General features: G+C 34.9%; 1 protein-coding gene across 1 annotated transcript; it reads left to right on the forward strand.

The window, feature by feature from the left end:
• Window positions 1-747: 747 nt before the first annotated feature.
• Cib2 (Calcium and integrin binding family member 2) lies at window positions 748-10,940 on the forward strand. Its single transcript, XM_090175302.1, has 6 exons — window positions 748-861; window positions 3,526-3,560; window positions 6,564-6,681; window positions 7,822-7,969; window positions 10,274-10,469; window positions 10,535-10,940. The coding sequence occupies exons 1-6, from the start codon at window positions 811-813 to the stop codon at window positions 10,554-10,556; spliced, it is 570 nt and encodes a 189-aa protein (XP_090031428.1). The 5' UTR covers window positions 748-810; the 3' UTR covers window positions 10,557-10,940.
• The last annotated feature ends 2,302 nt before the right edge of the window (window positions 10,941-13,242 follow it).

Below are 13,242 nucleotides of genomic sequence, written 5' to 3' on the forward strand. Positions count from 1 at the left end.
GTGTGGAGAAGTTCCATCACCCGAAATTGCATTGGAACTTTGGAAGTTCATATAAGGCAAGCTAACTTGCGCTAGTGTTTAATGTACGCGACAACAATCCATAGAGGTCGGGGACGGTTAATCATTATCCTTGTTTAAATTGATTTTTTTCGGGAAAAAAATGTAAACAAAGAAATTTACCGGTTAATATTTCGGAAAATGATTAAAAAACATGTATTATTCGTAAAATTGTAGCTTTTTATCGAAAAAACGTCGTTTTTCCGATTAATTTTACAAATTTATCAAAAAATTAATCGGAAAATACAGAAATATAAATTATTTGATCAAAACGTTTTACGAATAATTTTGAGAGCTTTATCTATTGAATAAAAGTTAACCATCCCCGACCTCTAACAATCCAATATCCAGAATTTCTGAGCAGTACCAATGAACTCCCAAATAAACGAATTCTCGTTGGAATTTCCGACTACATTGATTGAATTCCGAAGTGAGAACCGCGATCACAATTGCAAAACAATATCAGTAGCTATAGTTTTGGACAATTCTCCGAAATTAAATAGAATATGTAAATGAGAGACTCTTCCGGGAAAAGATAAAGATGTGGAATTCGGAGCTATTCTCCGGAGAGAGTTAGAAGCGCATGCGTCAATGTGTCCTCTTCGTAAGCGGCTATCCGATGGATTTAACCTCGACAGTGTCAGTGCTTCCTGGAAGCCCGTATTGTGTAGTTGGCGGTTTAGCGCGAAAAGATCCCCGAGATCAGCAGAGAAGAGACGGTTCGCTCTTTTACGGGGCTTCTTCTCGAGAAGCATGGGCAACAAAGTTGTCACCTTCACCGAAGAACAAATTGAGGATTATCAGGTACGACTGCTTTTAGCTGATTTTTATTTTCTTGACTTCCAACCCGTTTGTCTATTATTTCATATTTTAATTAGTACTTCTAATTGTCTAATAACAGCTATATTTTTTCAATATATCAAAATAGAGTTGTTAATTTTCCGGAAACAATTCCAAAACATTTTCCGCAAATCGGAAAAATAAATTTTAAAACATAACTTTTTACGGGTTTTTAATGTTTTTATCTTTTTATCGATATAAAATGTCTAAAAACAGTAAAATTACTAAAAAACATTAATACTGTTACATTGTTAATCAGTTTAAAGCTAGTCTAGAGGTTTAGTTTTACTTTCAGATTCGAAAAAATGAGGCGAAAATGACGCTTTATATAAATTTGCAAACAATATATTAGACTAATCATGGAATGAAAACTTTTTTATTTTTTTCCGAAAAATACGGAAATTTTTCCAGAAAAAAGGCCTCGATCATTTTCCGCGAAACGTTTTCCGACTTACAACACTATTTCAAAATAATATTAACCCATTTTTTTAAGTCAGCTGCTGGTTTAAATGTAATCTGAATAAATAAATTTATAATCGGTTTGTTTTCCGAGATTTCAGATCAGAAAGTAAACTTACACAAATCGCTTTGGCCTAATTTCCAAAAATCTTTATCTAAATGTTCTTATTAGACAACATAATATTGTCTTCAAATCTGTAGTTGATAGCTGTTTGATTAATTGATTTTTTAACTTAAAAACCAGATAAGTTAAGAAATTCAGATCTGATCAGATAACATAAAAGGGATGCAGGTGTATTCTATGCTATGGTATCTGTATCAAACAAGAGTATGAGTTTCAAACATAGATATTTCTTAACATAAATGGGAATCACTAACAAGGAGAGTAGCCGAGGTGTTTATTGCCGATTTTGTTCAAAGTCGGCCGTGATGTAGACCTATATGAGATTTGAAATTTCCCAAAAGGAGACGTTGCACTACCCATTCGATTTGCCATGGCAACCGAAAATGTTTTTGAACACTTATAACCAAAAAATCTCCATTTAAAAAAGCATGGGATTTTCTCGGTTTCACAGGGTCCTAGCTACGAAAATTAAAAAAAAAATTAAAATCACGAAATGGGTAATTTGTACCACATTTAGGTAAATTTCATCATTTTTGGGTTAATTGGAACAATTTTGAGGTAAATTTGTAACAATTTTTGGGTAAAATAAGGAAAAAATCTTATTTTTGTTTGAAGTGATCAAAGACATTTTCGGCTGCCATGGCAAATCGAATGGGTAGTGCAACGTCTCCTTTTGAAAAATTTCATATCTCATATACGTCTACATTACGCCCGACTTTGAACAAAATCGGCAATAAACACCTCGGGTACTCTCCTTGTAAGTTAAATTATAACCATCAATATATGAATGATTATAATATTCTTATGGAAAACTGTTCTGGGGTCCCGTTTTAATATAAACAAAAATTTGGTATTGCCAGAAGTATATAATATCGTTCTCAACAGATAAGTATTCATCTATTTATTTCTTTGAAACAGGTAAATTGTTTTCACAATGATTTTCTAAAACTATTTTATAAAAAAATATATTTAATAAATAAGTAAGTTAAGTAATAAACCTAAGCAGTATAATATTTACATTTTATATCGGTAGGCGGAGTTATATACCTTGTACCCATTCAGTCGCGATGCTACACTAGGTTTTACAGGAAATTAACTCTTATTTAAAACTGGGTTGAGTCACACGTTTCATTTCTATTGCATAGAATTATACTTTTCTTAAAGGAAATATTATTAACTTTTGGTATTGATAATAACGTTCCATTTTGGTATTTGTTTTTATGCAAAGTAACTTAATATTATCATAGGTAACATAATAACAATAAGTATGACAATTAACGATATTTACAACCAAATTGATCTTCATAGTTATTGCGTAATCAAAATGTTTTCTCAGCACAGAGCCCTCTAGTGTCTAAAATACGCGAGACTTCCGCTAAGCCGAAATATCTGGTTTCCGATAGATAGGCGGAATATTAGGCTAAAATGATAAAAATTAAAAAGTTTTTCTCGGCGCCACGAGCTCATGTTATTTTTATCACGCGTGATACGTACGCGGGCTTCAAAACAAAGCCAAAGCCCCTCGCGACTCCAGAACGTGCTCTCCGATTTTAGACTTAAATTTTTATCAAAACGTAGTCATCCAAAACGGTAAGTCGCGAGTTCAAGTAGAGGTCGGGGACGGTTAATCATTATCCATGTTTAAATTGATTTTTTTCGGGGGAAAAATGTAAACAAAGAAATTTACCGGTTAATATTTCGGAAAATGATTAAAAAACATGTATTATTCGTAGAATTTGAGCTATTTATCGAAAAAAACGTCGTTTTTCCGGTAAATTTTACAGATTTATCAAAAAATTAATCGGAAAATACAGAAATATAAATTACTTGATCAAAACGTTTTACGAATAATTTTGTGAGCTTTATCTACTGAATAAAAGTTAACCATCCCCGACCTCTAAGTCCAAGTCACAGCTTGCAGAGAGTATCAGTGCCGAAAAAAGGTTCGGTTAGAAAATTAGCATTAAAGCAATAGGAAGTGTCATACTATTGTTATTATGTTACTTATGATATTATGTAATATTGTTTTTGTTTTTGTGTTCCAGGATTGCACGTTTTTCACAAAAAAAGAAATTCTCAGGTAAGAATTTGAAGTGATAAATATTAATACATCCTGTTAGAAATTATTCAAAAGTCTTTATTTTATTAACCATAAAACGCGTTTCCGGTTCTCGAACGAACTCAAAAGAGGCATTACAATAAAACCACTCATTTGCACACGCCTCGTAGCTTTCATCTCTGAATTTTTAATATATCTCTTACGAGAGAAAGGTCCTTCTAGGTCATAATAATGAACCACGTACCTTCGCAGTCTGGAGGTAGTTATCATTTACCACTTTGGGATGTAAAATGTATTAATATCACTGCGTTGGGATATTTATTAAATTTATAAACCAAATTTTATCAATGTAAGAGTTTTAAAAAATCATTATTTGATATATTTCGCCCTCGCACTATTTTTATTAAATAAGGGAAACTTGCGGATAATTTTAGCAATATAGAGAAATGCACACTTATCTTCAAAAGGTATATAATATACTTGTGTTCATGTTAAAAAAGCTCCATTAATAATATCGTAAAAACTGTTTTCCATCGTAGTAAAAATAGACAGGCTAATCCACCCTCTTGAAAACTTATAGGGGAAACTTGTAAGAGGTTTGATCTTAGACCAAGGACAAGTTTTCTCTACACGTTTTCGAGGAGTGCGGCTAAGCCTGTCTATTATATTTAAAATACCGCTATAGCGCAATAAAAACAGTTTATTTAAAACCACTACGACCGTTACGATGCTCTAAAAAAATGACCAAAAACTAGATCGCGACAAAACATCTTTTTGTTAAGTTAAAAGGAACCACCTATGGACTGCATTGTAAAGGATGTTAATAGTAGCGAATAAGTAGATAAGTCCATTATGAAAAGGGATACTAAAGCTAAACCCTAAACAAATTTGAAGAAATTTAAAAACTTACTAACGTTACTAATAGCTCGTACCAATAGGTCTTTGAGCAAACAAAAAGACGCGAAACTCGGACCAAATAGATCTTCGAGTGAATAATTAAATTAAATTAAATAAAATAGCCAGAAATTCCAACGGTAGACCGGTTTCGTCCTATTTGGGACTCGTCAGTACCGTGCGGGAAATCTGGCTCGCGACTATAACACCGAATAGAGAAACTAAGCCTAAATATTAAAAATTTCAAAACGAGTTGCGTAGCAACGGAAAGCCGAATAGGGGGAGAGTGGTGGAGATAAGTAAATACGCAATGTTAAGTTAAAAGGAACCACCTATGGACGAGCTATTAGTAAGTTTTTAATTTCTTCAAATTTGTTTAGGGTTTAGCTTTAGTATCCCTTTTCATAATGGACTAATCTACTTATTAGCTACTTTTAACGTCTTTTTATTTTACCATTTAGTAAAAATAGTGGTATTTTAAATTTATTTGTACTAATTTTACGATCAAGACTGTCCCTATACAATTTGTTTTCAACCGTACGAACAGTACTAAACTCATTAATGGCTCAAAATATGGCAAAATCATAAAATCTAAGAGTCAGTTCGTGAAAGTGAAAACGTGAAATCCCTTTAAGTCAATATATGCGGGTGCTCGTGGGGTCGCGTGGTAGGAAAGGATTATACTGGGATTCCTAACTCGTTCCATTTACAGAGTGACCGCGCTGGCAAAGTATCGAAGGTTTATTGAGGGGGAATCGGGTAGATGTTTCCTCGCGATCCGCGGAAATAGGCCGGCCTGAGAACAGGGAGGCAGCGGAGAAGTCGGATCTAACGTGGCACGCGATGCTCCCCGGAGAATTCCGCTCTCTCAAATACAACCACACCCTTACAAAACGACCCCCAACGCCTTTACACGATGCTAGCTCTGCTCGCGATGGAATTAGGTTTTTCAATTAGATTCCAAGGTTTTTACTTCATTTATTTAAACTTCGATTATTTTCAATTAAAACGAGTTCTAGCGATAGTACGCGATATTTAAAAAAAAACCCCTTTGAATATTTGAAAACTCAGAATATTTAAAAAAAAAACCCTTTGAATATTTGAAAACTCTGAATATTTAAAAAAAAAACCCTTTGAATATTTGAAAACTCTGAATATTTAAAAAAAACCTTTTGAATATTTGAAAAAAACCTTTTGAATATTTGAAAACTCTGAATATTTAAAAAAAAAACCCTTTGAATATTTGAAAACTCTGAATATTTAAAAAAAACTATTTGAATATTAAAAAAAACTATTTGAATATTAAAAAGAACTATTTGAATATTAAAAAAACTATTTGAATATTTAAAAAAAACTATTTGAATATTAAAAAAAAACTATTTGAATATTAAAAAAAACTATTTGAATATTAAAAAAACTGATCGAATATTAAAAACACTTTTTGTATATTAAAAACACTATTTGAATATTAAAAACAATGAAAAAAACTCTTTCAATATTTAAAAACTCTTTAAATGTTTAGAAAAACTCTTTGAATATTTAGAAAAACTCTTTGAATAATTAACACTATGAAAATTGTTTAGAATATTAAAAACATCATTAAAAATTCTTCGAATATTTAAAAGACCTTTCTAAAATTCTTCGATTATATAAAAGGCCACTCTAAAAACTCTTTGAATATTTAAAAGACCACTCTAAAAAACTCTTTGAATATTTAAAAGATCTCTCTAAGACTCTTCGATTATTCAAAAACCTTACTGAAAGCCTCTTTGAATATTTAATAGACCTCTCTAAAAAACTATAAATATTTCTTAAATTGCGTAATCAGCTAGACACCACCTTAGGCCCTATAGTCATCGAGCGACTTTTAATACCTTAAATGGGTGGCCGGGTTACAATGCGTAAGAGGATGGTGGAAAGCCCTTCATGCCACGCGAGCCAACAGCTCCCTAAATTAAAAACGCGAATTGGCGACATAACTAAAAGAGTTGTGAAGTTCTGAAATTTACTACATAAATGGAAAATATTCTATAATGAAATTTTTTAATTAATTAAATTCGGAAAGATATTCTATAATTAAATGGAAAATATTTCATAATTAATTTCCTTAATGAAAATTCCTGTTGTTAGGGTTCAAAAACGATTCCGGGAATTGGATCCCAAAACAGTGCCTCAGGTGATGACGGGAGACGAAGCTCACACGGTTGTTGTTCCTCTGGAGAGGGTGGAGAAGATGCCTGAATTGAGGGTATGTTGACATTTATTTCAACGCATTGTAAATCTAGCTCGCATTTCATTTATTCAAATTCCCGAACTGCAACTTTTACTTCCGAATCTATCATTAATCATTCATTTGAAGCGTAGGATGAATGAGATTTAGATTATATAGCTAGGAAACTCATTTAAATTGCTTTTACGAATTAACTTTCAGTGTTATATTCCTTTGAGATCGAACGTCAACAAGCTTATTTCAGTTTTATCAGACAAATTAAGCCCGCACTAGGGAACGCGTTGGACAAACAATCTATGCTTAGTAAAGCGACTCATATTGCTACGCGTTTTCTAGTCCTAATTTAATTACATCACGAGTAAGGAGAAAGTGTAGAAGTGTAGACGATGTAGCTTTCTTGCACTTCCCTTAAATACTAGTAAGTTTATTATAAACTTTTAGTGTTAGTAATAATTTTTCCTAATGCGGTAAGCCGGTAACGATCGCTAGAAATATTAACCATTGATATTAATTTATTCATTCAGCCATATGAATAATGTTTAGTATATTTCCTTTGATATTGTTGTCGAAATGAAATAAGACCTGTGATCTGCGCTTTTTGGGAAGAATAACAGGATAGGGAGATGAGATACTTATCTCCTAAGAGTATATTATATACTTTTGCTTATATGAACCCAGAAGCACTATATTATTAAAACCTTTTTAGTTATGAGGTCGAAATTTAAGGTGTAAAATAAATGACACAGCTTAGTTAGAGAAGTCACCGCTTATACATACTCTTTGGTTAGTAGATTCAAATAAATCCTGCTATATTTACATAATAATATAATTATTAAATTTAAAATTTAAAACAGAGTTGGAAAATATAAATATTTTGTTTATACTCAAGTAGCAAATTCCTAGTTCTTTAGAAATTCCAGAGCACGAAAACGTTTTAAAAAATAACTAAAATTTTCTAAAAAAAATTGCTCTGAAAATAAAATAAGAATACATATCATAGTTTCATGTCCAAAAATAGTAATTATTTTAACAAAAACCAAAAGCCAGGGAAACTGATCCAAAAATGTCATAAATCGTGACATTCTGAGGGTTTTTAATTAAAAGTAGTATGAAAAGTGTTTTTCTTATACAATTTCTAAAATCTGAATTGTTAAACAGGAGAATCCGTTCAGGAAACGCATCTGCAAAGTGTTTTCTCACGACGGCAGCGGAAACATGACGTTCGACGACTTTCTAGACATGTTTTCCGTTTTCAGCGAACAGGCACCGAGGGACATCAAAGTGGTCTACGCTTTTAGAATATACGGTAAGGATACAAGTACACGATGCAATCAGAAGAAACGTAATAAACATAAGTAGGACCTCTCACGGTCTCACCGCGAATTGTTTTAATAATAGTCTGTTTCGCCAATGACCTTAAATCATGACGTAGCTAGGGACTGACCACTATCCGAGAGTCGTTACTAGTCTTCCGAACTGCTGGGATAAGATGTCCGAGCAATTTCCACCCCAAACGCTTACTGAAAATTGGCAAGGTTTCAAAAGTAAAAATAACGCTTGCAATTTAAGAAAAATCTGATGAATTATTGAACGGGAATTTGCTCCGTGGGAATGGATAAACAAGTTTCACAACGTGTTGGCCACACAAACCCAGTTGTTGACCGCACAAGCCCAATTGTTGGCCACATAAGCCCAGTTGTTGGCCACACAAGCCCAGTTGTTGGCCACACAAGCCCAGTTGTTGGCCACACAAGAACAGTTGTTGGCCACACAAGAACAGTTGTTGGCCACACAAGAACAGTCGTTGGCCACAAGAACCGTTGTTGGCCACACAAGAACAGTCGTTGGCCACACAAGAAAAGTTGTTGGCCACACAAGAACAGTTGTTGGCCACACAAGCCCAGTTGTTGGTCACATAAGCCCAGTTGTTGGCCACACAAGAACAGTCGTTGGCCACAAGAACCGTTGTTGGCCACACAAGAACAGTCGTTGGCCACACAAGAACAGTTGTTGGCCACACAAGAACAGTTGTTGGCCACACAAGCCCAGTTGTTGGTCACACAAGCCCAGTTGTTGGTCACATAAGCCCAGTTGTTGGTCACATAAGCCCAGTTGTTGGCCACACAAGAACAGTTGTTGGCCACACAAGAACAGTTGTTGGCCACACAAGCCCAGTTGTTGGTCACATAAGCCCACTTGTTGGCCACACAAGCCCAGTTGTTGGCCACACAAGAACAGTTGTTGGCCACACAAGAACAGTTGTTGGCCACACAAGAACAGTCGTTGGCCACAAGAACCGTTGTTGGCCACACAAGAACAGTCGTTGGCCACACAAGAAAAGTTGTTGGCCACACAAGAACAGTTGTTGGCCACACAAGCCCAGTTGTTGGTCACACAAGCCCAGTTGTTGGTCACATAAGCCCAGTTGTTGGCCACACAAGAACAGTCGTTGGCCACAAGAACCGTTGTTGGCCACACAAGAACAGTCGTTGGCCACACAAGAACAGTCGTTGGCCACACAAGAACAGTTGTTGGCCACACAAGAACAGTTGTTGGCCACACAAGCCCAGTTGTTGGTCACACAAGCCCAGTTGTTGGTCACATAAGCCCAGTTGTTGGCCACACAAGAACAGTTGTTGGCCACACAAGAACAGTTGTTGGCCACACAAGAACAGTCGTTGGCCACAAGAACCGTTGTTGGACACACAAGAACAGTTGTTGGCCACATAAGAACAGTTGTTGGCCACACAAGCCCAGTTGTTGGCCACATAAGCCCAGTTGTTGGCCACACAAGAACAGTTGTTGGCCACACAAGAACATTTGTTGGCCACACAAGCCCAGTTGTTGGTCACATAAGCCCACTTGTTGGCCACACAAGCCCAGTTGTTGGCCACACAAGAACAGTTGTTGGCCACACAAGAACAGTTGTTGGCCACACAAGAACAGTTGTTGGCCACACAAGCCCAGTTGTTGGTCACACAAGCCCAGTTGTTGGCCACACAAGCCCAGTTGTTGGCCACACAAGCCCAGTTGTTGGCCACACAAGCCCAGTTGTTGGCCACACAAGCCCAGTTGTTGGCCACACAAGAACAGTTGTTGACCACACAAGAACAGTTGTTGGCCAAGTTTTAAAGAATGGACGGGTTTTTGTAACCAAGGCTTAGCTACAAATATTTTTATTATTATTTATGATTTTCGTACACATTTTTTCAATTGAACAAAATTAAATGGTAATATTAATATATAATACCTTAATTAATGCAAATTGATATATTTTGTAGTAGCAGGGGTATTGTTTTAAGATTTACGAGTCGGTTAACGCGCGAAATCTCGACAACTTTTCGTGGAGTGTGTGAACAACGCGTTTCGGGAAAACTGTGTGTTCAGGGCAAACACGGGGGTAGAAAGTAACGAATTTATTGTACCGAAACTTCCGATTACGCAATCGCTCTGAGACAGACTGTTATGAACGTAAATCATTCAGTGTCATACTTATTCGTATTATGTTACTTATAGTATAAGGTATATGGCTATAATGTTCAATATTGTTGGTTCGTGAACGGGAGCTTCTCTAAGTAATTTCTGAGTCTTATTCCATGTTCCCAATCAGATTATGACGGTGATCAATTTATCGGAACGCACGACATAGAGCAGGCTGTCATCGGTTTAACCGGTTCCGAACTAAGCCCCGAGGAAATTAAGCTGGTGGCCGAGAAAGTTCTGGAAGAGGCGGACGTTGACGACGATGGCAAATTGTCCTTCATGGAATTCGAACACGCTATTTCCAGAGCACCTGATTTCTTGGGGTAATCCATTCGGTGACCATTTCAAAGTGGACTAACTCGATCATTTTTTTCTCTTCCATTCGCAGATCTTTCCATATAAGAATATGAAGAGTACTTTACCATTCCTGAATTATCGTCCAATGAAATGTCCTTTATCAAATCATAACGCGTCCTTCGATCAATGGAAAGATTTACTACGTTCCTTGTTGTCGGTAAGCCAAACCGCGTGGTATGGAGACAATATTTTATCCCAGTGCGATGGTATAATTACGTTACAACTTCTAAATTACAACGTATTCTGATAAGGAAATTCCAATTATAAGATACAATAAAACATAGGAAAGTAGCGAAGTAACCTATTTGGAAGGGAAGGAATTTTTGTCCATTAGTTTTCAAAAAAATTGCCTAGTCAACGAAAACATTTTTATTTTTTTAAATAAATTCTTAAGGAAAAAAGGTCATCGAAATGTTCACTTTGCCAACTGTGGAATAATGTTTGTTTCCCCCTAAGACTCCGTATCATATTCCCATCATGTAGAAATAGAAGTAAATCTAAAAAATAATTGGAGCAAAATTAATTTTTTTTTGATAAACGAGTTAAAGGGAATATAACCTGCAAAGCAATCTTTACGGAAGACCCCTTCAATTTTTCAAATTTTCCTGTACAGGGGCGCCAAACATTTCTAAAGCCAAAGGCAAGAGCGGCCAGAGCCGCAAATGTTGGTGTTCCACACCAAATACCTGAGGTTATATTCCCTTTAATTGTTGAAAAATAAAATTTTTTTGGGAAGGGGTCTTGTAATTCACGTTATAGTGATTTTCGGGGAAATGCAAAGATGTTTTTCTAAATTAGATTAATTCAATTTTTATTTGGTTGTAAAGCTCTGCGTAACGGATAAATTAACTGACCGAATTTCGATTAATCGTAAATATTTTGGTTAACCGTTTATTTATGTATATTATCCATGGATAAGCAACGATTTAACATGCAAGAAATAATTTATATTTTCGGATAATTGTAGGTTGTGGATAAAAATAAAATAAGTGGTTAATTTTTATCCAAACGCCGAGCTCTATTTGGTTGTTCAATTATTATATCAGGGTAAAACAGATCCTCTTAGCATATTAAAGGACGATAAATATATGATTAAGACGTAATTGAAAGTACTTCAAATTCTTAACTGAGGAATCAGCAAATGCTAGACTGTCCAGCGTTTTTAGAAAAACCATAATCGCGTATACGTTAAAAAGACAAGTGTCCGACGTTTCGGTTTTGGCATTAAAGGGAGTATAAAGTAAGACTTTCGATATGGGGAAGGCATAGGGGTCACAAAAAAACTGGTTTTGAAGCACACTGCCAGTCTGGATTTTATGTTACCCCTTTGCCTCCCCCTGTTGTGAGTGATGGATCCCTTTAAGACCAGGGTTGGACATAAGGATATTTCATATCTTAATTTATTTTATAATTCACTGACTAGTGGGACTAAAAAGGGGTATAAAACTTATAAAAGTAAGAAGGGCAGCCAACATTTAGCTTTACCCGTCAGAATTAAAGTAGGAGTTTATTATCACTTGAGTTACGTGACTTTGGCGGATCTCAATTTTTTCACAACTTGTCTTTGACTAGTTTAAAATATTTTCATTGATAATATCATTAAATGACCTATTAATTTGAGATAGAGAATCTGAATCAGAACTTGTATGAGTTGCAGTCAGGGTTGGAAAGAACCACCCTGGTTTAAACCGGTTTTAACAGCCGAATTAAATCCATGGTTAAAACCACTTTTTTTTTATAAACAATTTGAGAAATGAATTAGAAATATTGAAAAAACTAAAACTTTACCTTCACTTTTTGTCGTAAGTAATGAGAGCTAGATATAAGCAATTCGGGGATTTGCCATGTTAGGGTATAAAAGCAGGTAAATAAGCCTGCTATACCTCACAAGGTAAAGGTACTGTCACTCGCAAAAACGTCATTTTGAAATCGGTCAATTTGAGCATTTTCGAAGTAATGAGGGCTAGATATAAGCAATCGGAGCATTTTTTATTAATGGTTTTAACCGGATTATGCCACCAGTTACATCAGGTTATAACCATACTGGATTTTTAAATTTTGAAAAAAGCCGGTTTTTGGCCAACCCTGGTTGCAGTTCTGCCGTGCAAAGCACAAAAGCATTAACGACCAAAACTAAAATATGGAGAAAACCCGCGAAATTCGAACTTTCTTTGCCTTAAGATACCCCAACTTACTTCTTTAAGTTTATATAGTAGACTTGGATTTTTCAACTCAAATTATATTCTGGTACTAAACAATTTTCAGGCCAAATGATATTTCCGAAATATCATTAAAACCATGTCTTAAAACGCGAAAAAAAAAATGCGTTTTGATTTGACTTTTAAAGAAAATAAACACATTAATGCGTTTTTGGTTTGAAAATAATGCAAAAATTTAAAATAATGCGTTTTGCAACAAGTCATTTCTCTAAGATCAAAATTTTAAATTCGAAAATTAGTTCAAAATTGAATTTAACGTATAAAATAAGGAGAAATAAAACCAAAATCTGTAAATCGAAAATTTGGTCGTTAATGCTTTTGTGCTTTGCACGGCAGAGTAGACTCTCTGGGCTCTTGATTTTCTACAAGATCTACAACGAGGGGTCGGACATTTGCCTGTTTGATGTACGGGATTTTGGATTTTTTAAAAATCCAAGATTTTTTATTTTGGATTTGTCATACAAAGTCTATGGGAGTAAAATTCTTGGATTTTGGATTTGTGGATTTTTTTCCAAATTTT

The sequence above is a fragment of the Leiobunum rupestre genome, chromosome 5 (genome assembly GCF_980474605.1).
Source record: "Leiobunum rupestre chromosome 5, qqLeiRupe1.1.hap1, whole genome shotgun sequence".
NCBI classification, from domain to species: Eukaryota; Metazoa; Arthropoda; class Arachnida; order Opiliones; family Sclerosomatidae; genus Leiobunum; species Leiobunum rupestre.

Bases quoted from the DNA above. Each gene is read 5' to 3' on its own strand.
- Cib2 (XM_090175302.1), top strand. From the start codon at position 811: ATGGGCAACAAAGTTGTCACCTTCACCGAAGAACAAATTGAGGATTAT. The intron at 862-3,525 runs GTACGACTGCTT...TTTGTGTTCCAG, and splicing joins AACAAATTGAGGATTATCAG to GATTGCACGTTTTTCACAAA. The intron at 7,970-10,273 runs GTAAGGATACAA...GTTCCCAATCAG, and splicing joins CTACGCTTTTAGAATATACG to ATTATGACGGTGATCAATTT.